At 42.8% G+C, this 26,071-nt stretch overlaps 2 protein-coding genes and 1 long non-coding RNA gene across 5 annotated transcripts in view; 1 reads left to right on the plus strand and 2 right to left on the minus strand.

Annotated features, from left to right (window-relative positions):
- Positions 1-1,763, minus strand: part of LOC106812035 (DNA-directed RNA polymerase I subunit RPA43-like) — a 10,716-nt gene extending 8,953 nt beyond the window's left edge. The window contains exon 1 of the mRNA XM_014815790.1: positions 1,524-1,763. Coding sequence (XP_014671276.1) covers positions 1,524-1,693 — 170 coding nt within the window. The 5' untranslated portion in view covers positions 1,694-1,763. The remainder of the gene's footprint in view (positions 1-1,523) is intronic.
- Positions 1,764-1,791: 28 nt separating this feature from the next.
- LOC106812034 (ubiquitin-protein ligase E3B-like) lies at positions 1,792-24,388 on the plus strand. Of its 3 annotated transcripts, none has more exons than XM_014815786.1 (26): positions 1,792-1,941; positions 9,141-9,262; positions 9,595-9,709; positions 9,852-9,916; positions 10,191-10,352; positions 10,565-10,750; positions 11,217-11,299; positions 11,443-11,548; positions 11,885-12,005; positions 12,329-12,506; positions 14,039-14,205; positions 14,693-14,842; positions 15,400-15,562; positions 15,785-15,903; positions 16,284-16,398; positions 16,678-16,777; positions 17,093-17,212; positions 17,575-17,652; positions 17,906-18,004; positions 18,391-18,498; positions 18,616-18,753; positions 18,970-19,094; positions 19,364-19,549; positions 21,111-21,222; positions 21,420-21,497; positions 21,802-24,388. In XM_014815786.1, the coding sequence occupies exons 2-26, from the start codon at positions 9,149-9,151 to the stop codon at positions 22,006-22,008; spliced, it is 3,195 nt and encodes a 1,064-aa protein (XP_014671272.1). In that variant the 5' UTR covers positions 1,792-1,941; positions 9,141-9,148; the 3' UTR covers positions 22,009-24,388. The 3 variants fall into 3 exon arrangements, with proteins under 3 accessions (XP_014671272.1, XP_014671275.1, XP_014671273.1); XM_014815787.1 differs by lacking the exon at positions 1,792-1,941 and adding an exon at positions 7,718-7,746; XM_014815789.1 differs by lacking the exon at positions 17,906-18,004.
- On the minus strand, positions 23,114-25,393 carry LOC106812040. The gene is made up of 2 exons (XR_001394252.1): positions 25,252-25,393; positions 23,114-25,140 (listed from the first exon to the last, which is right to left on the minus strand). It is a non-coding gene; the product is annotated as an uncharacterized LOC106812040 (long non-coding RNA).
- Between the last annotated feature and the right edge of the window lie 678 nt (positions 25,394-26,071).

The following is a 26,071-nucleotide window of genomic DNA, read 5'->3' on the forward strand; positions in this document are numbered from 1 at the left end:
ATACCATGCATGATATAGTAACAATTTGATGGTTTTAATATCATCATATATTGTATTATATGACATGATTTAATTTCTCATGTTTTTCTGAGAAACAGAGCACGGCAAGTGTTTCCGCGACAGTGCAGTCAGGCGCGCAAATCCATTTTGAATTGTGGGGGGACACCAGTAGCAAACACGCGAAGGGGGGGGGAATTTTTGAAATTAGACCCCCTCAGATGCGTTTCTGCGCGAGCAGGGGGGGGGGTCCCCTGTGCACGCCCCTGAACACACACACACACACACACACACACCACACGCACGCACGCACGCACGCACGCACCGCACGCACGCACGCACACACACACACCACACACACGCATTTGGTTTGTGATAAGATTACGAAAAGGGTCCACATGCAGTCATAAAATCAAGAAAAGCACAAAGCAAAAACCAATCATTTGGTGTTGAGGCTGATCACAAAATAAGATTGGTCCATTATTATTGTTGTCATCATATCATATCATGCGTGTATATATATCATCAATTGCAATGCGAAATTCATTTATAAAACCGACATGCCTCAGTTACTAAGCTGTCCTCTCTTGCATTGAATATAGACTCGTGTTCCCAGCTTGAATTCAGTGTTCTAAGTGAGGTTGATATCTACCTAAAACTTTCATAAACATACTTTCTCTGATGATCTTCTGCATAAAGAATTAATTAATATAACAAAAAAACGTGTTAAAAAAAAACGGTACTAAATTTATCAAGATAATTTTTCTCAACGTTGTGCATAGATTATTATTATGCCTCTCAAATGCACTGAAATTGAAATGAAAAGCTGGCCAAAAAAAGGGAAAGAAGCCAATCAGTTGCTACGCCACTAGCACACATTAAAAACGTTCTCACTTCACAAACCACACGCACGAACGCACGCACGATTCTGCTGACACTTCCCAATACGTATTGGAAAATATTGCAATACGGTTTTGTCGTATTGCAATATATTGCAATACGGTTTTTGGTCGCAATACTCACCCCTACTGACGACGTTCCACTGATACGCCTGAAACGCCGATAGACCACGTAGCACCATCTGGCGGTGGCGTTTGCAAGTTAATTTAAGACGCTAAACCTGATGTTTACCGAAAAGGGTTCTCCCCAGGATTTTCAGACGGCACGTCAGACAATAGGGCAATTCATACGACATTTTAGAGAATTTATAAAATGTAAATTGACCTCAGCCGTGAACATATACCATATCAGACCTGTTATGCATAAACTTAAATGCCTGAGAAGAACCCTGGAAATAAATTAAAATACGAATGTCACTAAGTGGTCAGTCAAGACAGCCAGAGGATGGGAATATTGCCCGCTGTACAGTTTTGTCTGTTTATAACATTATCACATGGAAATGTGAAGATGACCATGATAGATCATGTAAGCATGTCGTTAAATTAATTAGGATTTGCACTATACATACACGTAAATATGAGTTAATTTTATGAACTCAAAATTAGTTATGATATAATTATAAATACCTATGCGAATAATATTCAAGTTTATTGCTTAGGACTGCATTAACTCCTGTTCTCCATTTTCCGATGTAGAAGGGTGGCAAACTAAACTGTCTTATCTGTTTGCACTTCTTAAAACACGAATACTTGTCTGATATCAACTTGCAAGCCTCTTTAAACGTCAACAGAGACATATTGAATCACAGAACTGCAATTTAAACAATTTCCAACAATTCACGCATTTCAATGGGGGCAGCCATTAGTAATTGCGATCATTGCGCCCTCTCTTTTCACGATCCACACCCAATATCAAACATGGAGTCGTAAACAAATGCGTCGAAGTATTATGAATTGATTTCAATTCATATAGATTGATTGTATTGAACTTTACTGTGATCTGTAAACTGACCATTACATTGAAACACTCAGTATTCAGTTCAAGGTAACATACACGAGTTTAGTGTAATTGTGCTTGAGTGGTTCTACTTCTGCCGGCGGTAGTGATTGTTGGGATTGGACACATTGCGGTTCAAGGATAGAGAACATTAGATACAATAATGTAACCCAAACCCAAGAGGATAGGGTTACAAAGCCTCCCTATCCTTTTGTGCGGAGGAATGCCCGAGTGAATCACTCGGGCCGGTTTGCTGGTGCGTTTTCAGAGACTAGAACTTCCAAACTGGGTTTATTCTCAACACGAACCTTTCTCCGCTATCTGGGAACTTACTATGTATCGCGGCAATACTCTGGATTAAACTAATATAACCTGTTACAAAATTCGAAGTGACGAGCGGCGAATATACTGGCGCCATTTCTGTTGACCTGTGACGTACGCATTTCCCAAATGCGCATAGCGATCGGCAAACGCAGCGCCCTCCGATTGGTCGGTGAATCCGCTCTTCAAACCGAAGTACGTCAGCAGTCAACAGAAATGCGCTCAGTATATTCGCCGCTCGTCATCTCGATTTTTGTAACAGGTTATATTAGTTTAATACAGAGTATTGCGATACAGAGTAAGTTCCCAGATAGCGGAGAAAGGTTCGTGTTGAGAATAAACCCAGTTTGAGTTCTAGTCTCTGAAAACGCACCAGCAAACCGGCCCGAGTGATTCACTCGGGCATTCCTCCGCCACAAAGGATAGGGAGGCTTTTGTAACCCTATCCTCTTGGGTTTGGGTTACATTATTGTATCTAAGAGAACATGGGTCCCAATAAAACCAATGTCATTTACTTCAATATAAATATGATATTATATCAATATAATAGGTTTGGGTTATGGTTAGGGTTAGGGTTAGGGTTAGGGTTAGAATTAGGGTTAGGGTTAGGCACATTGGTTTTATTGGGACCCATGTTCTCTATCCTTGGGCCCAAATTGCCTAGAGGCTAGTGTAGTGCCAGTACTAGTTACTATAGATACAATAATGTAACCCAACAAAGAGTAGGGTTACAACGCGTACTATAGTTTTCCTGTGAGGTGCCCTGACTGATTCACTCAGGGCGGTTTTATGGTTCGTTTTTCGAGACTACAACTTCCAAACTGGGTTTTATTTAAACAACGAACCTTTCTCCGCTAATCCGGGACTTACTATGTATCACGAATACTCTGTATTAAACTAATATAACCTGTTAACAAAAATTCGAAGTGACGAGCGGCGAATTACTGAGCGCCATTTCTGTTGACCTGTGACGTACGCATTCCCAATGCGCATAGCGATCGGCAAACGCGCGCCGCCTGATTGGTCGGTGAATCCGCTCTTCAAACCGAAGTACGTCACAGGTCAACAGAAATGGCGCGTCAGTATATTTCGCCGCTCGTCACTTCAAATTTTTTGTAACAGGTTCTATATTTAGTTTAATACAGAGTATTGTGATACATTAGTAAGTCCCCGAGCATAGCGAGAAAGGTTCGTGTTTAGGAATAAACCCGAGTTTGGAAGTTGTAGTCTCGAAAAACCGAACCATATAACCGCCCTGCAGTGAATCACTAAGGGCCGCCTCCACAGTACGCATTGTAACCCTACTCTTGTTGGGTTACATTATTGTATCTACTAGTACTAGTACTACTACTAGTAGTACTAGTAGTACTAGTGAGTAGTGGTACTGCTAGTGGAGTATTAGATACAATAATGTAACCCAAACACAGGATAGGGGTTACAAACGCGAGCCTATCCAGGCGTTCGACACTAACGCTAGTCCGTTTAGTCGAGACTAGTAAAAAAATCAGAAGGACTAGTAATTTCCCATAGCAGTTAGTCCGGCGGGACTAGTTAATTTTCCTCGTCCCTCACCGTCCAATTTCCCATCGATTTTACCAGCAGCAGCGTCTCTCAACCAAGATCAAAAGAGCTATATATAACTCATTCCTATTAACAAGTTTTCCTTGTTAGACACTCTAGTACAAGTAGAACACTAGCCACGCTCTGCACGCCCTAAGCATGCTTAGACCCGTACGGCAGTATAAAACATTGTTACACAATGGGGCCACGAACCCAGTCTACCATCGATCGCTTGACAGTAGCTGTTTACATAGAACAAAACGGTCTGATTGTAGAAATGACGCAACTAATCAGTTTATAGCTCTCGTATTTACATCGCAACCACATCGCATGCGTGGTGCTACTTGAAGCAGTCCATACAAATAGTAGTGAAGCTAATAGTAGGTACATCCTTATCCAATTGTATAATAATTTATACTAACATCAAGGTAGTTATGTGGAAGTATTTGGACAGCGCTCGCCCTCCATCTCCCAAACGTAAATTGGCAGAGGAGAAATTAGATGCCAGCGTGCTATGATAAGACAGCACCATGCCTGTTCACGGAAACAGTGGGGGCCCAAGTGACCAGAACTGAAGTATTGAAATGGTTTGTGTGGCGATCAAAGAGGTGATGAAAAATGACAACGCACGCACGCACGCACGCACGCACGTGCACACGCACGCACACACGTGTACGTGCACACGCACGCACGGACGCACGCACGCATGTGCACACGCACCCACGCACGCACACACGTGCACGGTGCCACGCACGCACGTGTACGTGCACACGCATCCACGCACACACATGTATGCACGCACGCACACACGTGTACGTGTCCACGCACGCACGTGTACATTGCACGCGGCGCACGTGTACGTGCACACGCATCCACCACACACATGTACGTGCTGACGTACGCACGTACGTGTACATGCACACGCACGCAGGCACGTGTACCTGCACACGCACGTACACACACGCACGCACGCACATGTACGTGCATACGCACGCACACACGCCCGCACGTGTACGTGCACACGCACGCACGCACACACACACGCACATGTACGTGCCTATGCACGCACGCATGTGTACGTGCACACGCACGCACACACGTGTATGTGCCTATGCACGCACGCACGTGTATGTGCACACACACGTGTACGTGCACACACACGCACACACGCACGTGTACGTGCACACGCATGCACACACGTGTACGTGCACACGCACGCACACACGCACGTGCACACGCACCCACGCACGCAGCACCAACGACACACGTGTACGTGCACACGCATCCACGCACACACATGTACGTGCACACGCACGCACGCATACACGTGTACGTGCACGCGCGTACGTGTACGTGCACACGCATCCACGCACACACATGTACGTGCTGACGTACGCACGTACGTGTACATGCACACGCACGCAGGTACGTGTACCTGCACACGCATCCACGCACACACATGTACGTGCTGACGTACGCACGTACGTGTACATGCACACGCACGCAGGTACGTGTACCTGCACACGCACGTACACACACACACGCACGCACGCACATGTACGTGCATACGCACGCACGCCCGCACGTGTATGCCCCCACGGTACCGCATGCACGGCGGCACACACACACGCACATGTACGTGCCTATGCACGCACGCATGTGTACGTGCACACGCACGCACGCACACACGTGTACGTGCCCACGCACGTGTACGTGCACACGCACGCACACACGTGTACGTGCCCACTAACGCACGTGCACACGCACGCACGTGTACGTGCACACGCGTGTACGTGCGCACGCACGCACGCACCCACGTGTACGTGCACACGCACGCAAGCGTACGTGTACGTGCAGATCAGCTTTCCTCCCAGATGTCTTTGCACCTCTACTTTGCAACTCTGATTTCAATTCATTTATCGGTTTTCCCTTCGTAAATAGACGCCATTGTTTAGGCAGTGATACCGGACAGGCACGGCGCCCCATCTATCCAGCGATTAGTAAATGCGCACACCCATTAGAAATGCACATGCTATTGGAAAAAACGGCAGGCCTACACCGATTACGTCATGCCAGCTTGACAAGCCAAGGGGTTAGATGTCGGCAGCACTGTCCTCACCGACAAGGCCTGCCAGAGGTTCATTATGACGATAGCCGATACAAGGCGCCGGGAACAGTTTGTAGCTATAAATGAGGCCAAATTCCTTACTGTGATAATGACGGATCCACAGATTCCTCATCACAGGAAGCCGAAATTTTATTGTCGAATTAACATTTTATTTTATTTTATTTAAATTTATGATCCATATCAAAGTTACATGTATTTTATAACAATTGAATGTCTTTTACAAAACCTTTCTGGGGGACACCCCTTGTACCCTGGGAGAGACCCCTGTACCCCCTAGCAGAAGGGGGGCTCCACCCTCCTACCCCACCTACCTCCTGGCAAATCACAATGCTCGTCGCTCTGCGCCTAGTAAGAGTTCTTGCAGCAGGACTAGTAGAATCTTGGAAAGACTAGTAGATTTTTTCTCTTTTACAAGTCCTGTGGACTAATGAACTAAAATGGTTAGTGTCTAACGCTGCTATCCTTTTGTGTGGAGGAACCCTGAGTGAATCACTCAGGGCGGTGGTTTGGCTGCACATGGCAGCAAGAACAAGTCCGCCCCAGCAGTTCAAGGATAGAGAACATGGTCCCAATAAAACCAACGTCATTTACATCAATATAAATATAATATTATATCAATATAAATAGGTTAGGGTTATGTTATGGGTAAGGATAGGGTTAGGGTTAGGCACATTCGTGTTTTATTGGGACCCATGTTCTCTATCCTTGGGCCGCTACAGCACACACGCCACCATTGACTATATATATACTACATGGTGCCTAACTCGCCGTTTTCAATCAGTTACAACTCCAGTGTTCCTGCAAGTGACTATTGTTGGAATCGCGGAAGACTGCTGAACAATCTACACCCGCCATTTTTGACAATCGGCCCGCCACAATTAGGGGTGCAACGAATCACAACTTCACGGTTCGGTTCGGTTTTCGGTTTTCACACTTCGGTTCGGTTATTTTCGGTTCGAATATTTGCGATCAATTACAAATCTTTAAACACCAAACAGAAGTGCAAATTTAATAATCAGACTGGTTTATAAATATTAAATAATAATGTCACTAAAATTCTTTGAACAACCCAAATGTTAGGGCAAATTCAACAAAACCTTTGTACAGGAAATTCAAATATTTGACTTCAGTAAAAGTAACCAAATAGGCAAATATGTCCAATAGTCCATCTCAGTGTCTTGTACTTCATTGATTAGGTGTAAGAAACACAATCCCAATTATTTTGCAGACAAAAATGAATGCTTTGACGCTCTCGTGGCATGTAGCAAGTGGTCTATCAATGTTATCTGCTCGCTGATTGGCCGAGAGTTTACGACCAGCCGAATCGCAGTGCGCGTATTTCAAAAGCGTATATATCGGGTATATATAAAATGTGGAAACGAAACGCGAGCCGAAAACGGAACGACGCTTCGAATATCCGAATGGTGGCGCAAAAAACGCGGTTTTCGGTTAACAGCGGTTAACCGTTACAACCCCTAGCCACAATGCGCTCAAATCACAGAAATTCCTCAAATATACATGCGAAATGATACTTCGCATGCTACTATGAAGAAGGCGGCAGGGCCGGCTGCGCTGATTGGTTGCAGCAACTGCCAGCAAGTCATTTGCGTAGTTTGCCGCAGCCATGCCAATCAGCGCAGCGGGCCCTGCCGCCTTCTTCATATGTAGCATGCGAAGTATCATTTCGCATGTATATTTGAGGAATTTCTAGGATTTGAGCACATTGTGGCGGGCCGATTGTCAAAAATGGCGGGTGTAGCTTGTTCAGCAGTCTTCCGCGATTCCACGATAGTTGGAAAGTGGCGTCACCTGCAGGAACACCGGAGTTGTAACTGATTGAAACGGTGAGTTGTGTCTGTGCGCGGCGGCGAGTTAGGCACCATGTAGTATATATATAGTCAATGGCGGCGTATGTGCTGTAGCTGGTGCAGACTTGTTCTTGCTGCCAGTGGTTTGCTGGTGCGTTTTCAGAGTATAAGTTATAACTTCTAAACTGGATTTATTCTCAACACAAACCTTTTTCCACTATCCTGGAACTTACTATGTATCACAATACTCTGTATTAAAGGAATAATAGGTCCATTGATTATGCAATGTTGACAAATGCTAGAGTAACTGGCACCTTGTGTAGTTAATAAGTACGTAACCTTATAGCCTACGCGTATTAGTTTGTTCAATATCACTGCTGGTTACATTACAAGCAAGACTGAAATCGGTTGTTGATATTCATTTACGTGCCGTAAATGTCATCCAGGAGTCAAGCGATAAGTCGCCGATGACGTAAACATTTGTGCGGCCGCGTATGTTTTGGACGCCAGATGAAATGGAGGTGTCAGCGGTGTAACCACGGCCATGGACTAAACATGGAAATGGAGTAAAACACACGTACTAATCACGGACGCACATGGACAGCCCTGACAAAAAGTTCCTTATCACGAGCGTCCGTGTTTACGAAATCACTGATGATAGCATTGCGTACGCCGAGCATGCGTGCGAAAATGTCCGGTGCACTATAAATCTGTATCACACGCCCAGCGGTTTGAAACTGCATGGAAACTGTAAACAACTCAGTCAACTGATTTCTTGGACTGCGGATTTCAATTAGACATTTATTAGTAACCAGCAGTGATATTGGACAAACTAATATGCGTTTGGCTATAAGGTAATGTACTTATTAACTACACAAGGTGCCAGTTACTCTAGCATTTGTCAACATTGCATAATCAATGGACCTATTATTCCTTTAAACTAATATAACGTGTTACAAAAATTCGAAGCGACGAGCGGCGATTCTTCTAGCGCCATTTCTGTTGACCTGTGATGTACGCATTCCCAATGCGCATAGCGTTCGGCTAACTTCATCATGACGTCACGACAGTGACAGACTGTGATTCACTCAGGGGTTCCTCTACACAAAAGGATAGGCTCGCGTTGTAACCCTATCTTGTGTTTGGGTTACATTATTGTATTTAGTGGAGTATAGCTCTAGTACTATAGCCCGCGTACAGTTGCCGCTGGCCACTGTACTTGCCAGCGGCAACTGTACGCGGGCTATAGTACTAGAGCTAAGTGGAGTAGTGCTACTGCCTGGTGACTGGTGTTACCATTACAGTCTGAGTATCATTATATGAGATGACCATAAACATACATAATATATATGATGTCATAAGTGAGTGCTTTTGTTCTTAACAGAATTGTTAGAATAATGATTAATGAGGAGTTGTTTTGGCATTCACAGATTTAGTCATGTTTGCGCAGCAGTCGGAGATAAAGAAGATAGAGTTTCTTGAACATGCTAAGCAGGCACGGGAGGGGCGAGCCAGCGAGAAGAAGCGTGACGATTCTAGTGTCGTCATACAGGTGAAACACGGTTTGTTTACAGCTGTAAATATGTTGGTCTAAAGAATAGTCAGAATTTGAAATTTTGTGCTGCGAGTAACTGCGCATGCTCTGCGTGAACTACCGGGCAAAATCTATTGATAATAATAATGAACCATGTGTTTGTGGCCAAAGCATTGCTAAATTGAACAAAGTGTGCTGTAAGCTCATAAATTAAAAAAAACTTCCAGACAAGGTCCTATAAATTCTTGGTGGGTGGGGGGCTCTAACCCAAACTCACAACATAACATCATAATACAACATAATAAGGATTTCTGTAAAAAACTGAAAGCATGAAAAATCTTCTCGTATAGGCATGTGTCCGTGGTTTCCTGACCAGACGACGCTTGCATAATGATGTGCGACAGCTGTTTGATTCAACCATGTATGCATGCAATAACACGGACAAGAAACTAATGCTAGAACCAGGTATCAATTTGTCTTATCATATGAATTGGTGAAGTTTGTATAGGCCATAATTGAGATGTAAATTAACCAATCATAGTTTCTGGGAGCCATAGTGCTACTCTGTAGCAGTAATAGTTAACTGTTTGCACTTTACTCATTTCAGCAATGGACATCTACAGACTGATAAAGAAGTTTCTGTTTGTGTATGATGAAAAGCGTGATATAGAGGTAAGAAACTGCTTCTCCTGATGTAGTCATAGTGGTTATGTGCTATTATTTATCGGTGACTTATATTCGCATAGAGTGATAGGCCCCACTGATCTGTACTGAACTGAAATGAAAATTTTATCTGACATTTTTTAGTAAAACCTTTCATCCCAATTGAGAGTTAAGAATTTGATAATGGTAAAAATTAAACAAAATAATTGCATGAATTATATGTACCCAGGGCCGACAATAGTACATTTGGTTGTATTTTGTATATTACCATTATCATCCTCAGAGACTGGAGCTCCTGTGTCGGTACCTGGTGGTGAGCATGGAGTCAGACAATGCAAAGGATTGCTACGTGTCTGTGGCACTGAATAAAGAGCATGTGTTGTGCTGGATTAGACAGCTAAAGTGCCTGCTGTGGCTTTGTTGTCAACAACTCAACACTCTAAAGGTATAATAAGATGCAAAGTGTGAACCAACATGTTGCTTATATTGATATAAATTTAACATTACCTAAAGGCACCCAAGTGTTTACTAGTGGTAGTCAGAGTGCCTACTGTCGGGGTCTGTGCATATGGTGGGAAGCCCTGTGTGCATACTGACAAGAGTTGGGTATGGTTACATTTGTGTGTACTGAACTTGTTTCGATATTCAAACTTCTAGCCCGACAATCCGAATAGTGCCAAGTCCATCAACCTCTACCTACATGTACTGGTCACATTTACAAGCACTTCTAACTGGAAGCTACTACGGACAAAGTCTATGGAACCGCTGCGGCCTAGCATGAACCAGCTGTGTAATAATGTGATGGGGTACCTACACCAACAGGGAATGTACTCTGTACTGCAGGTATATATTATATCACCAGTGGCGGATCCAGGGGGGCAAAGGGGCCGGTTGCCCCCCTAGAATTTTCAGGGCAAGGGTATTTTAGCCTAACACCCTGCCCTTCGGGCGCTTTGTGCCCTTGAGCTCGCATGATTTGCCCCCCCCCCCAGCACGATTTGCCCCCCCCCCCTTCCCAGAATTCACTTCTGGATCTGCCAGTGGTCACCTTTCCTCTGTATTAAAATAATCTGTGCTGTACCCTGTACTAACTATAATATTGTTATATATCACTGATTGTAAATATTGTATTATATTTACTAGTTTTTTTTGTAGTGATTATATTCTGCATACTTGCTTCTGTATGTGAGTTCGTTTTCAAGTAATCTACAATGTTACTAAATTTACTGCTGCATGATAATGTTATTCATTCATTCATTCATAATAACCATATCATTATTCATATATTTATGTCTTTTATATGTTATAGGAGCTGTTAAGTAAGGGATTGGCAAGATGTAAGCCATGTCTAAAGCATGCAACTCTGTCTGCTATCATAACTCTGGCACTCAGGTATGGCCAGTTGAACGTTGTATTTTTCTAGCTATAGGATCACATGTCTACATAGCAGATAAAAATATAGTGAACGCCAGTTGAGTTCAGATGCTAGTAACTACATGCACACGTGGTTAAGGTAGATTTGTGTTATGTTACAGACCTCTGGTTGCAGCTAGTTTGTCTGACAATCTGATCAGTCTGTTTGTTCTTCACATTCTGTCGGTGCCAGCTGTGGTTCAGCACCTCTCCACAACAGCACCAGAGGTAACAACACACAAGCGTGGTTCACACCTGCAGTGCTAAGCTTAGTCTGGCTGGCCAGACTACATCAAGCCCTCGCCCTACCCTTATTCTCATTCTTACTCACATTCTAACAGCGCATACAGCTGTATGTGATCATTCTCAACTGAGTGATATTGATCGTGTTTGGGTAAATTTTAGAGATACTGTTTTATTTTATTGCTTACTTGGAACTGAAAAATTGCAGTGATAAAGCTTGAATCGTTATCTGTGTGTGTGCGTGCGTGTGTGCGTGCGTGATGTAGCGCCATCAAATATTGGAGCAAGCACTGGTGAATCATGTATTGATTGCTATTTCAGTGCCTTGCTGTCTTCATGTCCAATGGTCTGTTTAAGAAAAGTTTGGAGCTGCTGATATCAGAACAGAGCACACGTATCGTATTCAATTCACTAGAGGGGAATTATGCTCTTTGCTTACTAGGTAATTGTACTTCGAGCGTAATGATGAAGAGTTTGTGTTTCTGATATTTCATCCTGTGCTTGTGTCACTCTCATGTCGTCTATGATACAGCTATAAGTAGACACTTTTTCACAAAGTAACGTTTACGTAAATAGACGTTTAGAGTTTAGTGATAAACTCGCTAACAACAAGTTTTGGTATGTTTTCTCATACCGTCTCTTCTAACTATGTGTGCTTACGAACCTATTTAATTTCTTTAATAAACTGATGATTTCTTAGATTGATTCTTTGTCAAGGTGATGGTTTGTGATGTCATATCATTTTTGACTCTTTGTATTCATTAGGTAACATCATACAGCTGGCGGATATAGAGAAAGAACAACTTCCTACAGTACTCGTTGAGTTTACTGTGGTTGTGAGTCGTTTGTTGGAGCGCTGCCAGAAGTACGTCGTCAACAAGAGATCTAACCTCACCCACTGGCACCCTGTACTTGGCTGGTTCTCACAGAAAACCGACATCAGGTCTGTCTCCTCTATGCTAGCTCATCTTCTAGTACTCGGTGAACAGAATTAGTGAGCTGTCCCTAACCCGGGGGGGGGGGGGGTGTCACTCCATATATGTTGCATGGTAGGTATGGGCTGCGGGAGAGACCCCCATTTTCAACCCTAAACTTCCGTTCCAGTGCATTGCATTTTTAAGAATATCTCGTTCCACAGCATCACAAGTTTAGTTACCATGCAGATCTAAATTTCCCGTTCCGGAGACCCTAGTTTTTAAGGCACCCCTGTGCCACTGGTCATGGTGGTGGCCGTTGTTATCGTATCTGGAGCATTTTGGCCTTATTTTGGCCATTTTGCCAGGTTAGCTTTGTCAATTTGATCGTTCTGTATTTTGTTCCAGAGCATCCCACATTCAACAAATATTAGTTTCAGAGACCTCCATTTTCAGGTCTGAGTTAGTTCCAGAGCCCCCCATTTTTAGCTCGCCTTGACATCGTCAAGATGAGCTATTGTTATGGGGTGTCGTACGTCCGTCCGTCCGTCCTTCCACATTTGGCTACGGTCAACGATAACTCAAGAACCGTTTGACCCACATGTTTCAAATTGCATATAGTTGTTACCAAGAGCGTATAAAGGAGAGTGTACAACGGTGAAATGCTGAAACCATGTTGCAGTATTAGTCGAATTAAGAAACTTTGCCCATTTTATATTGATCATCTGTCCTACCTTGCTAATAGTGAGCTTTCGTTTTGCACGACGGCTCGTTCTACGACGGATAAAAACCTGTGACCATACCGTCGGGCGTGCTGAGCGTCCGTCCTGCGGTAACTCGTTTCGATTTTCACGACGGCGACAAATTGGCCAATTTGATCACATGACCTTTTGTTTTGATCGCGCGTATCTTAAAAATGGCGAATCTTCACCGGTTATGTCATTGTTACGTTTTGAATCTTAAAAATGTCAGTAACACTAACTGTAGATGTAATACTATAGACCTTTAGTATTATCTTAGTAAAAGACCATCATTAATCCACGCCTGATTATGATTTGATTTCAACATGGGCTGTCACCACCAAATAGTGGAAACTTACGGAATGCATACTCTCTCTCATTATTGTGTCGCTTGCTTCAAAAGTTTGTGTCATCAAGTCATACAAATATACAATACATCAAAATGGCAAAGTATCCGTCAAAGTATGTCAAAGTATCCGTCGATGACCATGCGCATGACCAGACGCATGCGCACCAGGCACAGCCTGGCTATACGTCGTCGTTCTCGGCACGACGGTGATTTACCCCGAGAACCGTCGTAGAATCCTCAGGACGGATGGTACAGCAAGATCCGAGCATGCGCAGATGGTCCCAGTGTGGTTTTCACTGTCGTAGAATGATCCGTCGTGCAAAACGAAAGCTCGCTAATATAAAACAAACCGCTTGTCCCTACGATGAGATAATGAGCGGTGAAAATCTGGTATTTTCGCCGAAAACCGACTCGAGATCACACGGATCCGATCGATCCCCTCGGGGTCCCTAACCCTGTGCCATCATTGCAGGTTACACGAGGCACTGCCCCACGTTGTGAAGCAACTGAGTCTACTGTGGAGTCACAACATACTAAGAATCCTGTTTGCTGAGCTACTGGCCATCGAATCTCCCCCACACACCCCTACTTCTCCACTCCTCCCCATCACCGAGGAGCAGCATTCCAACAAAACGCGAGGTAAACATTGTAGTATATGTAGAGAGCTCGGTGTCAGACTACAAGTATCTCTGGCCAACATGACTACATGCTAATCCTATCAAGGGCTCATATTCTCCCCAACCGTTGGGTTATAATCGTATCAGTGTACACTGGCTGCCTAGCACAATCATGCTGCACTATGAACTGCATGAAGCTCACAACAGCCACACACGGGGCGGATCTAGCTTTCAGGAGATGGGGGGGGGTGTGATATTTGAATGAAGGTGTGCCGAAGGCACGTGTTGCTAGGGTGGTCCAGGGGCGTGCACCCGTCCCACCTGGAAAATTCAGGCAGCTGTGTAGTCAGAGGGGAAATCCCCAGTTTCTATCATCCTGCAGACTGCTTTTTTTATTTTTGGCCCTATTTAACTAGTATCATAACATTAGTCAGTGGCTGAACTGATCCGCCACTGCCACGCGCGTATTTACGGCAAAGTTAGCATGCTCTCGTGTGTATCTCTCGCAGACATCTTTCGTAAAGCATTTACGGTGAAGCAAAATGGACCCAAGGCTAGAAAACAGGAGCAGAATGAGTCGGTGATTGTCACCCTGGTCTGCACGCTGTACCAGACAGCCCTCAGCACTCTCACTCAGCTGAGATTGAACATACTCACAGGTAAAATACATCACTGGTAAATGACCACTTGCTAGTAAACATCGACGTGACTAAGTCTGAAAGAATAAGCCACGAGTGAGCTCAGTCATTTATGCCTACAGGGTTCTCTAAGCCTTTTCATTATAGCATGGTGGGTGCTGCCTTTACGGTCCTAGTTGCAAATCGACGAAGGCGGTTTGCATGCTAGGGGGGTCCGGGGGCTATGATATTTAGCATGGCGGCTATGATATTTAGAGTGGCGGGTGCATTTTAGGATGGTGGGGCTCGACGATAGCTCGGCGGGCCGCCAGGCTATAAGTGCTCTTGGAGAACCCTGGCCTAATATGATGCTAATAATCGACAAAATGTGTGTGTCAGTAGTTATTTGCTTTGTATTGTATGCCGGCCTCTGTGTAGCGTGTCTGAATACGCATTTCGTGTATTGGCCACTGGGAGGTGGATGTCTGTTTGTGTGTATGCCAGTTATCGAGTGTATATTTGTGCGTGCGTGCGTGACTGTGTATGTTTCAGGTATTGGCCACTAGTGGGGTGTATGTGAGTGTTTGTGTGTGTTCTAGGTATCAGTCACCACGAGTCATTACTGCCTAAGCTGTGGTACTACATTCATACACATGTGCGACTGAAGACTCTGCTAGAACAACTTAGTGGCAACTCCAGTTCATCACTGCCTGACTGCCAGGTGGTAATCCTATTCTGTGACTGCACCAGTCACCTGATAACGTAAGTGTGCTTGCTTGTTTGTGTAACATGTTTCATATTCGCATGACAGCTGTGGTTGATATCTCAAGGCGCAAGTTAATATTATAGAAACGTGTCTGATATGTTTGATGTATAACAGTAAACATGTGGTTAATGACATTATAGGTAGATTGGTATCGCAAGGAGGGTGACATGTGGAGAGTGTGTTGACATACATCAGCTGCGCGGTATTTCTATTTGCAGGATACTGGATGATGTCGAGATGTATGATCAACAGAGACCTTTTACACTGCAGAATCTTGTTGACATGGGTGCCTTCTTCAACCAACTCATCTTCCGTCTCGTCTGGAACAACATTATTGGTAAGGTTCGTTTACTATATATGATAGTATGCTGTTAGATTGACATGTGTTCTTTGGGTGACCTCTATATTCTGGTTGCTATGTTTATGCCATAAAGAAGGTTTATATTAGAAGCATTAAAAGTAAACAACCCCTGAAGTTTAGGTAAAAGTGCTCTTTAGGAAATTATGTTGTGAAAAATTGTGAAATACTCCTAGCAATATTTCCTTCATTTTTTTGCAGTTGATCAGTACTTGCACAGTAATGATTAATTTTGATCATACGAAGTTCTAATACGTGTAATGTCTCAAATATCTGAAATAGGATGCTTTATTACCTTCCATGCACGTTGGTATATATCTTGTTGCCAAACTAACTGAGTACCATGATATTTGTTGCAGATGTGAAGGTGGTGGCTGTACACAGCCTGTTCATAGCCGCACACACTCTAACATCACTGCTGTATGAGAGAGACTGTAGAAGACCATATGCTCCGAAGAACCACTGGCTCATCAAGTGAGTACATAGTTTAAGTTAATAAACTGCTGAAAGTCTATACATGCCTAGTTAAACTCATGCAGATCCTGGCATCTGTCATCGTGTCTCATAACGTGGAGTAGCAGCTAATGTTGTTTTTAGGTCATAAAGCCTGGGACATCATATGAGCTTGATTAACACTGATGAATCTTGTGTAACATGTAATGTGTTGTTATAGGGACACATAGCCTGGGACATTGTGGTATGAGCTTGATTAACACTGATGGGTCTTGTGTAATGTGTTGTGTGTTGTTATAGGGACACGAAGCCTGGGACATTGCTGGCTGAGCTGGAGAAGGGCAAGAAGACAGCAAGTCTTCTTCTACAGAAAACGCCTTTCATAATCCCACATAAGGAGGTACTCTAGATCAATATTGAAACCAACTGTTAGCACGAGAGCCATGGATAATGTTTAGAGCATAAATTTACCCATTCAACTTCAATTCCTAGATGTTTACAGTTTTCTCTTTCCTTGAATGTTCTTTTTCTTTTCGTGGTAGTGAAAGCAATAGCTATGTATATACACTTTAATATAAATAAATATATATATCAAGAGTACATAATAGAGATACATATCTCCTATTATCTACTCTTGATATATATATATATATATATGGTTTCATATATTATAATGTTTATTATATGGGTAATATATATTCGTACCTGCTTGCAGAGGGTAATGCTGTTCCGTAAAGCTGTTGGTGCAGAGAGAACAGCGATGGGGTTGACTGAGTCCGTGTTCACCTCACCACAGTCGACGCTCATCTCTATCCATCGATCACGTATCATTGAGGTGAGCTGGTCTTCTCTTCAGTGAGTGCATGTTGTGCAGTAACTCGACCCTATCATTTTATACTAAATGGTTGGTATGTACGTGGGTTGGATCGGTAGTTAGTTGGGTGGGTGGGGGTCACTGCGGTGGGTGTGCTGTTAGTTGGGTGGGTGCATGGGTACAGTTAGTATGACTTCAATGAGTCACTTGAGCAATTACAAATTATGAAACAGTTGGCTAAGCGCACACTCATGCCACATATTCATGGTTCAAACTGTGACATTGGCATTATTCGGTAATTTCTATTATCTCCTCAATCTCGATAACTTTGAGAACACATACATGGAAGATAACAATTATATATTGTTGGTACTTTTTTGCAGGATGGGTACAGGCAGCTAGCCGCAATTCCAGCACAGGCTCTTAAGGGTGTCATCCGGGTAAAGTTCGTCAATGAACAGGTAAAATAAACACTGCTGTGAAACGCTTATGAACTGAACCGATAATCAAAATGCTTCACTACACTAATAAACTAAACTGTGTTCTATACCTAAGTGAGAGTCACCGGCTTACGTGCGATACGTGAAAAACTACTTCGATTTCTATGAGCAGAACTGCAGCTGATAAATTTATGATGATTTTAGGATATAATATAATTGTTGTTTAATTGTGGGTTGTACATTCGTCGTTCATTGATTGTGGTTTTACATGTAGGGACTAGATGAAGCTGGTATTGATCAAGATGGTGTCTTCAAGGAGTTTCTTGAAGAGACCATTAAGAAAGTCTTTGACCCATCTTTGAACCTGTTTAAGGTACTATCTTTAATTGTATCCCCCGCGACAAAGTCGGCGGCAATACTATGGTTTCACGTCTGTCCAGCCACTGCTCGCCGCCGCTCGTCGCCGCTGCAGACACTTTCCCTTCCGCTCTATAACTCGACCCTTAATTGACCTAGCGCGACCAAACTTGGTATACTTACACATCTTGGGGAGATGAGTTGTGTAACAAACCTTTGTCTTTGTGACTTATTTCACTTTACCTACCTTGTACGTCCTTACGGAGATATTTCATTCATACTAGATCGCGGGGGATACATGTAGTTGGCGACAACTGCCATTTCTAGTTAGTTATGGGGACTAGTATTACTCTTAGATAATTAATAGTTATTTCAAGATGACATTTCTTTTCCATTTTTTAGATGACCAGTGAGATGAGACTCTACCCATCTCCTACCTCCAGTATCCATGACAACCATCTTCATCTTTTTGAATTTGTTGGTAGGATGCTGGGGAAAGCGGTGTATGAGGTTTGTAACGATATCCAAGATAGTGTAGCATTACTCATCCCATTGATGATTTTGAACATGTATTTATTATGATGTGTGCATGGCATAGTTACTACTATAAGGCTCTACTGTTTTCAGGGTATTGTGGTTGAAGTTCCATTCGCCCCGTTTTTCCTGAGTCATGTTCTGGGCCACCACCACAGCTCTCGCTACAGCAGCATAGATGAGTTGCCTTCACTGGACCCAGAACTGTACAAGAACCTGACCTACGTCAAGGCAAGTCTTAATTTCCTCACAGCTCGAACTCATGCGTTCTATCGCAGGGTTGTCACGAAGAAGTTATTGCCGGGTAAATTGATCGAGTGTAAATCTCATTGTAGATTTTGATGCGAAGACGTTTTGCTGTAGGGGATGCCCTAGAGAGAGAGAGAGAGAGAGAGAGTGCAGGACGTCAGTCGTGTACAGCATGTTAACGCTCATGTTCACTTGCAGCATTACGACGGTGATGTCACTGACCTAGAGCTGACCTTCTCGTGTGATGAGGATGTGATGGGTAAGGTGGTGAACCATGAGCTGGTTCCTGGCGGCAAGGCCATCGCAGTGACGAAAGAGAACATGTAAGCATCACACGTGTTGATAACGCTGAGTAAAGCCTCTCGTGTCTACCAAATAAGCTTCACGATTCAGCTACATTTATTGTAGTAATCGTATGTGATCATGATTATCAGAAATAAATGATGATCATGTGGATGACTATTATTATTATTATTATTATTATTATTACTACTACTATTATCATTATAATAATAATTATTATTATTAGTTCTGATGAATTATATGCTCTGAGAGGGAAAGCTAATAACATGATCTTTCTCTATATTTGCAGCATTTCGTATGTGCACATGATGGCTCACTTCCGCATGTACACCCAGATAAAGGACCAGACGAATGCATTCATACGTGGGTTCCGCTCTATCATCAATCCTGACTGGCTGGCACTGTTCTCTCGGGCTCCAGAATTGCAATGCTTGATCTCGGGCGATACAATGGCGATCGACTTGCATGACCTCAGGTGAGCGGCACAGTGCTGCCCTCTGCCATCTTATAATGCTAAAAATCTCTATTGTAAAGCCTGCAGTGCCTCACGAATGCTATTTATATCACTGTTGTAAATTTACCAAAAGATAGCTAATAGTGATTAGATGAACCATTAGTAATTGTATGTAATATTAGGTGTTTTTTTGCATCACTGTTTGAATTGGCTGTACAAGTGAGTTTTTAGCTCATCTGACATAGTCAGATGCAGCTTGTAGAATCGCATGATCGTCCGTCCGTGCGAGCGTCCGTCCGCAACAGTTGGGCACAAATCTTAACCGCTCGACGTATGGTCACGATATTCGGGACATTGGGGGGAATCGTCAAAACGAGTTGGGATGTTGAAGCTGGGGGTCAAAGGTCAAAGGTCAAGAGGTGTAAAAGAAGGGGGAACATTCCCTCCTTAACTTAAGGTATAGGGAGGAAATGCAGAATTGCAGCACAAATCTAAACGGCTCGACCTACGCTCGTGATAGTCGGTGTATAGCATGATGGTAGGAAAAGCCATCACTGTGCCGAAATTGGAGGTCACAGGTCAAAGGTCAATGGGGCACAGGGAAGATTTTAGACATTTTCTGAGGACATGGTCTGACGGAGCGATTCAAAAACTTTTTGGTTTCAGCTGTGACCTAGCATTTTTATGGCTTTATTGAAAGGACCATGAAATGTACTTTTGCTGACATGCGAAGAGTAAGTGTCGGATAACCTTTTGACCTCAAGAGGAGGGTTAAACATGGATTTGTTGACTGTTCAACAAGGAGCTGAACTGCTTTTGCCATTGGTGATGTGAGGCTAGCGTTGTAAGTTCAATTGCAAAGGCAAACTGTTTGTTGAACAAGGTTTACGCTCTTAAATCATATGATTTTCTAAAGCAGTCTGTATTAGCAACCTGAGTAGCACCTGTAATAGCAGACTGTAATGAACCGCTGAATGCTCGTGTGTGTAGGCAAAAACATGGGGGCAGCCACTTACGCATGCATGGGGGGTGAACTGCAACTATTCTAATCATAATTATTGCCTGGCAACCTGCAATGCAGATGATGTTAACTCACAGCTGAGCGAAATTCTCGCCTGCCTGAATATACTTGGATTTCAGACAACTCAATGGAGTGAGGTTATCACGCACGAGGGTGATGCCATCTTTGATTATTGATGACACTTGCACGCGCCATCTCGCGGCAACTGCTTTTTGCTATTAGAGCCCCTTCCACCGCGCCTCCCCCACTCTCCCCGCACCAACCACCACCCTACGATCGCGCTCGGCGCATATCCATGATAACATGTTAATATAGCGAAGTCATTAAAGTTACACAGCTGTATTTTATTACTGTACTACCGGTATAGCAAAGCCTAGCTATCATAGATTGTAGATCTGTATTAGTAGTATCCTAGATATATGCTCTGAGCGCGAACGCGGTGATGGGAGGGTGCTCTTCATTCGTTTGCCAGTGAGTTTAGCATCAGAACACCTGCCGTCAGGTGAGCGCTGTCGCTCTGCGGCACTTGTTCGATTTCATGGCCATTGGTTGATGTTATAGAGCTCACACTCAGTATTACGGAGGCTTTCACAACAACCATCGAGTCATTGTGTGGCTGTGGGATGTGCTGGACCATGATTTCACTGCTGAGGAGCGAGGCCAGTTCTTGAAGGTGGGATATTGCCATCGAGTAATATTCTCACGTGATTTTAACTTTAGTCCTAATATGTACAACAGTAATGTCAATGAGTGTCTTGGTTCAATTGATCACAGTAGGGCTATGAATTTAAATTGTAACACACAGTAGAGATTTGCTTTCGAAGGCAAAATGTGTTATTAATCCTTTTTTTCGCCATTCGTGTATTCTAGTTTGTGACAAGCTGCTCAAAGGCCCCTCTGCTTGGATTTTCGAATCTAGAGCCACCATTTTCCATTCGCTGTGTAGAGGTGAGTTCGCTGTCTGGAACTCAAGTTTGATGTTGAGAACTAACAAAAAACAGAGAAACATGTAGTAGGAAACAGATGTTGAAACTTGTCGAAGATGTTAAATACTATGTTAGCATAATCTTCCAGACCAATACTTTAGTTGTTAACACCCTGAAAATGCGAGTGAATAGTAAAATAAAGTAGGTTCAGATACAAAGCCTGCAGAGTAGAACTGGCAAGCTAGCTGCAATGCTACGTTGTCACAAAAGCCAGCATCGGCAGGACAAAGAACATCACTAGTTAAAGAGCGGTTTGGTTTTCGCAGGTGAGTGACGATCAGGACACAGGTGACACCGTCGGCTCCGTTCTGCGCGGTTTGTTCTCCATACGCAAGAAGGACCCTGTTGGCAGGCTGCCAACGTCCTCCACCTGCTTCAACCTGTTGAAGCTACCCAACTACCAGCGGAAATCGACACTGAGAGATAAGCTACGTTATGCTATCACTAGCAACACAGGGTTCGAACTGTCGTAGACTCGACGAGATGCGCCGCCATCTACAGCTATTTTAATTATTATTTTGTGTAATTTGTATTTATTTTTTTGTGTATAGTAGTAATAATATATTTGACACACCTGTAGGTGGTGAGTTGTTGGGATAGCAAAGCAGGCAATAGGGAGACCGTTTTCACTATGGAAGGCTGCAGTGATTGTACCAGTAGCTGAAGCCACTTTCTTTTTCATCAATATCATATCTGGCGCATGACAACGAGAGAGCCTATGGTGTTATAGTAGCTGTCTGTATGATCCATGTTGCCTTAATTTAATATATCCACACATGACGTTGTGGTTTATGTACTACTTGGTATGACATTACCCACTTTTATCTCCATTTTCGATATAATCATGACCCTCTGATGACGTATCGATGATGATTATATTTATAGGAAGGAAATTTGTGGTTTGAAGCTCCTGTTCAAAAGTCAACACTTCTGCATCATAATATTAAGTGCTATTGCTTTAACTGTGCAGGAATATATGTGGTCTGTGGAATAAGTTATGGTTTATAAGGAGATTTGCGTAATGAAACTATAAAACATCTTAGAGCACAAGTAAATATTAAAGGAGTATGTAATTCATAAGTGCTGCAAGAACGTAGGAAGGATGGAAACGTGGTTGACATTGATTTAAAGGTTGTAGTAGCCTCATTAGATTTCCATAATATGTGTTACCTCAGTTTATTGAAATGAGGACCTTCTGTCAAAAATCATTGTAACGCCATGGCATTACCATTTATAATAAAATTTCCCTCTGTATTAAACAGTGGGGATTGTAATTACCTCTGCTTCGTAAAATACCCAGGAAATTGCAACCAGTCCAAGTATCCTTGTTGAATCCAATTTAGCTATGTCCAAGTTAATTGTGTGGTAGACAGAGGATTCTGAAGCTATTTCTAGTTTGTGTAACATCAATGTACTTACTATTCATCAACATTACTAACATGAATTTATTGGGAGTGCCGAATATTGCAGTCACTGCATGGTTTGTGCACAGTATAACAGCCATTGCATTGGTTGTGCACAGTATAACAGCCACTGCATTGGTTGTGCACAGTATAACAGCCACTGCATTGGCTGTGCACAGTATAACAGCCACTGCATTGGTTGTGCACAGTATTACAGTCACTGCATTGTTTGTGCACAGTATTACAGTCACTGCATTGTTTGTGCACAGTATTACAGTCACTGCATTGTTTGTGCACAGTATTACAGCCACTGCATCGTTTGTGCATTGCATTGTACGATATTAATTTTGATGCATGTTTTGTGCACATTACCAATGTGGATGTACTGTTGCGAACAATAATAATTTGAATGTACCGTGCCATTTTGTGCACATGATTATCGTCAGTGTACTGTTTGGGCACAATATTAATGCGAACGTACTGTTTGTGCACATTAATAACATTAATGTACTGTTTTGTGCCCATTATTAATCTCAATGCACCGTTTTGTTCACATCATTAATGTGAATGTACTGTTTGTGCACTAGAGTTATGAGTCGTATTGCTAGCAGTGTCTACATCAGCCCCACATCAGCACTGTTGCTATCATGCTATGCGCACTATTAACCATGTTAACATTAATGTGCTATATGTACGCCATTGCATGCTTCCATTGCCCCGCATGATGTTCATTCTGAGCTGCAAACCTGAGCATATTGTGTGGCATAAACGCGATCTTCGTAAGTGTACTGCACTACCATTTTACTATGAGCGTGGAGTAGTATGGTCGCCATGGACTATGCTAAAACATAATATAGTATACATAAGGTAATTATTCTACTATATCGACACTATTAACATGAGTGTATTAGGCTGCAACTACTGTCCCCATTCTACTCTATCACTCAACAATATTACCGATGATGTACTGCACTACAAATATTGCCTCCATTTAACTCTATCCCTTAACAGTATTAACATAAATGTACTCCTTTACAAATATTACCACCATTCTACTCTATCACTCAACAATATTACCGACGATATACTGCACTACAAATATTGCCTCCATTTAACTCTATAACAGTATTAACATTAATGTAGCCTACTCCATTACAAATATTATCACCATTCTACTATATCAGTCAACAGTATTAACACCAATGTACTCTGCTACATATATTGCCACCATTACTACCAAGCAACGCTACCAACATCTACTACATTAGAAAAAATTCTGTCATTGTATTGCATAAGATTTATTTTGATTATTGTAATTTATGTTGCCAATGTCAATTTTATATTGTTATATTAGTTAAACACCAAAGCTTCGGCTTTTGTGTTGGTAGTTGTTATGTTATTGAGCTGCTATTTGTGTATATGTTGTAAAATAAATAATATTATGCCACAATATTGACACTTTAGCAGTTTTCGTGCTAGATAAAAAAAAATGTTACAAATACTATAAAAGCATGCGGATATGGAGGCTGTCATATTGAACCCGTTTCTATAGACGGGTTTCTTAATTCTCTACTTTGTTCACCTTTTACTCACGAAGAGACAAGACACCTATTTATTCGCGGTCAGAGTCTAAGCAACCCCTCAGGAGTTTCGCCCGGTTGTGTAATTATAGTGGCACTAAAGGGTGACCGCTACAGAAAAATAGGCGTTAATTGCTTAACCGTGTGTTCTGTAGGGTTTGGATCATTTTTCTCTCCTCTATGCAGGACGGCGATAGAGTAGCTTGTAGTTGGACACCAGAGTGAAATACAATCCCGGTGATATGGATTATATATAATGGAATAACCTATTGCTCACCACTCAGACATAATACATAATAATATCAGGAATATAATGGTCGCACTTCTTACCCGTCTTTATCTATATAGACGTTATATCGGCTATAGTTTACGGTGTGCGTTCGAATAGAACTATAATATATTTGATTACTACTTCGGCATTATGTGCCGAATTGATATAGATGATTATATTGGCTGCTACAAATCCGTTATAAATTCAATAACTACTAGGTGGTCGCTCCCTTCCTTCTCGTTCTCTTTCTGGCTTGTTCCAACGCGGTGTTTCTCTCTCGTAGGCTGCGTGGCCTCCTCTTCCCCCACATGAAACCCCAAAGGTAATTCCCTCACTTCTCTTTGACCTAACCTGAAACGGTATTTGTTTTTTATTCATTTCCTTTTCCACCCCTCCCTAGAACTTAAAAATGGGCCAAAAAGCGACCGACTTCATCCTTTTTCTTTTTCTTCTTTTCCCTACCTGAAAAGTGAGCCACATGCGACTCTGCTTCCTTCCTTTCTCTTTCCCAAACTTGAAAAATTAGGCAAAAGCTACTTCTATGATTCTTTGTCTTCTTCTTCTTCTTCTTCTTCTTCTTCTTCTTCTTCTTCTTCTGCTCCTTCTTCTTCGTTCTTTGCTAAATCTGAAAAGTGAGCCAAAGGCATAAGCGTGTTGAAACTAAAAAGTCAGCATATTATCAGGAGTAAGATAATATAGGATCCTATATTATCTTGCTCCTGATATTATTAATTCGTATGCGACCAATCACTATCAATGACAACCATAGCCACGCGTTCGCCGATACTCCATGTAAGTAAACCACATGTCAGCGCCAAAAACGTAGGGCGTGAGAGGCTTATAACAACGGGGCACGCGCCGAGCCGTAGTCTAGCTGCGGGTGGGGGGGGGGGTCAGTTGACCCCACCAGGCAATTGTAGATAGTAATATTACATGGTCAAGAGCCAACAGCGACCTGCCCACAGTCAACTACCTATAGAGCACAACATACGCGAGGCTTGCCCCTCCCCCCAGTCAAAATGAGTTATATCTACGCCCGTAACGGGCACATTTAAATTATTACAGTGAAATTATTATTAGAAAAAAGAATTTTCATGGAAAACTACTACTGAGAGGAGAACTGATGCATTCATTCTCAGTTTTACAGGTAAAAGACATGCCATTTCCCAGTTCCTGGCTAATAAGAAATGCAATTTCGGCTTTTCCACGCCCCGGTCAACTTTTGTTCCTAAATCACGAATAATTTATATTGTGTTTACTGTTTCCTGGTCTAATGCCACGT

The sequence above is a fragment of the Priapulus caudatus genome, unplaced genomic scaffold (assembly GCF_000485595.1).
Source record: "Priapulus caudatus unplaced genomic scaffold, Priapulus_caudatus-5.0.1 Scaffold602, whole genome shotgun sequence".
In the NCBI taxonomy this organism is placed as follows: Eukaryota; Metazoa; Priapulida; class Priapulimorpha; order Priapulimorphida; family Priapulidae; genus Priapulus; species Priapulus caudatus.

Coding starts and splice junctions, on each gene's coding strand:
- LOC106812034 (XM_014815786.1), top strand. CDS start 9,149: ATGTTTGCGCAGCAGTCGGAGATAAAGAAGATAGAGTTTCTTGAACAT. Junction 11,549..11,884: donor TCTCCACAACAGCACCAGAG/GTAACAACACAC, acceptor TTGCTATTTCAG/TGCCTTGCTGTCTTCATGTC. Junction 18,005..18,390: donor CATCTTTGAACCTGTTTAAG/GTACTATCTTTA, acceptor TCCATTTTTTAG/ATGACCAGTGAGATGAGACT.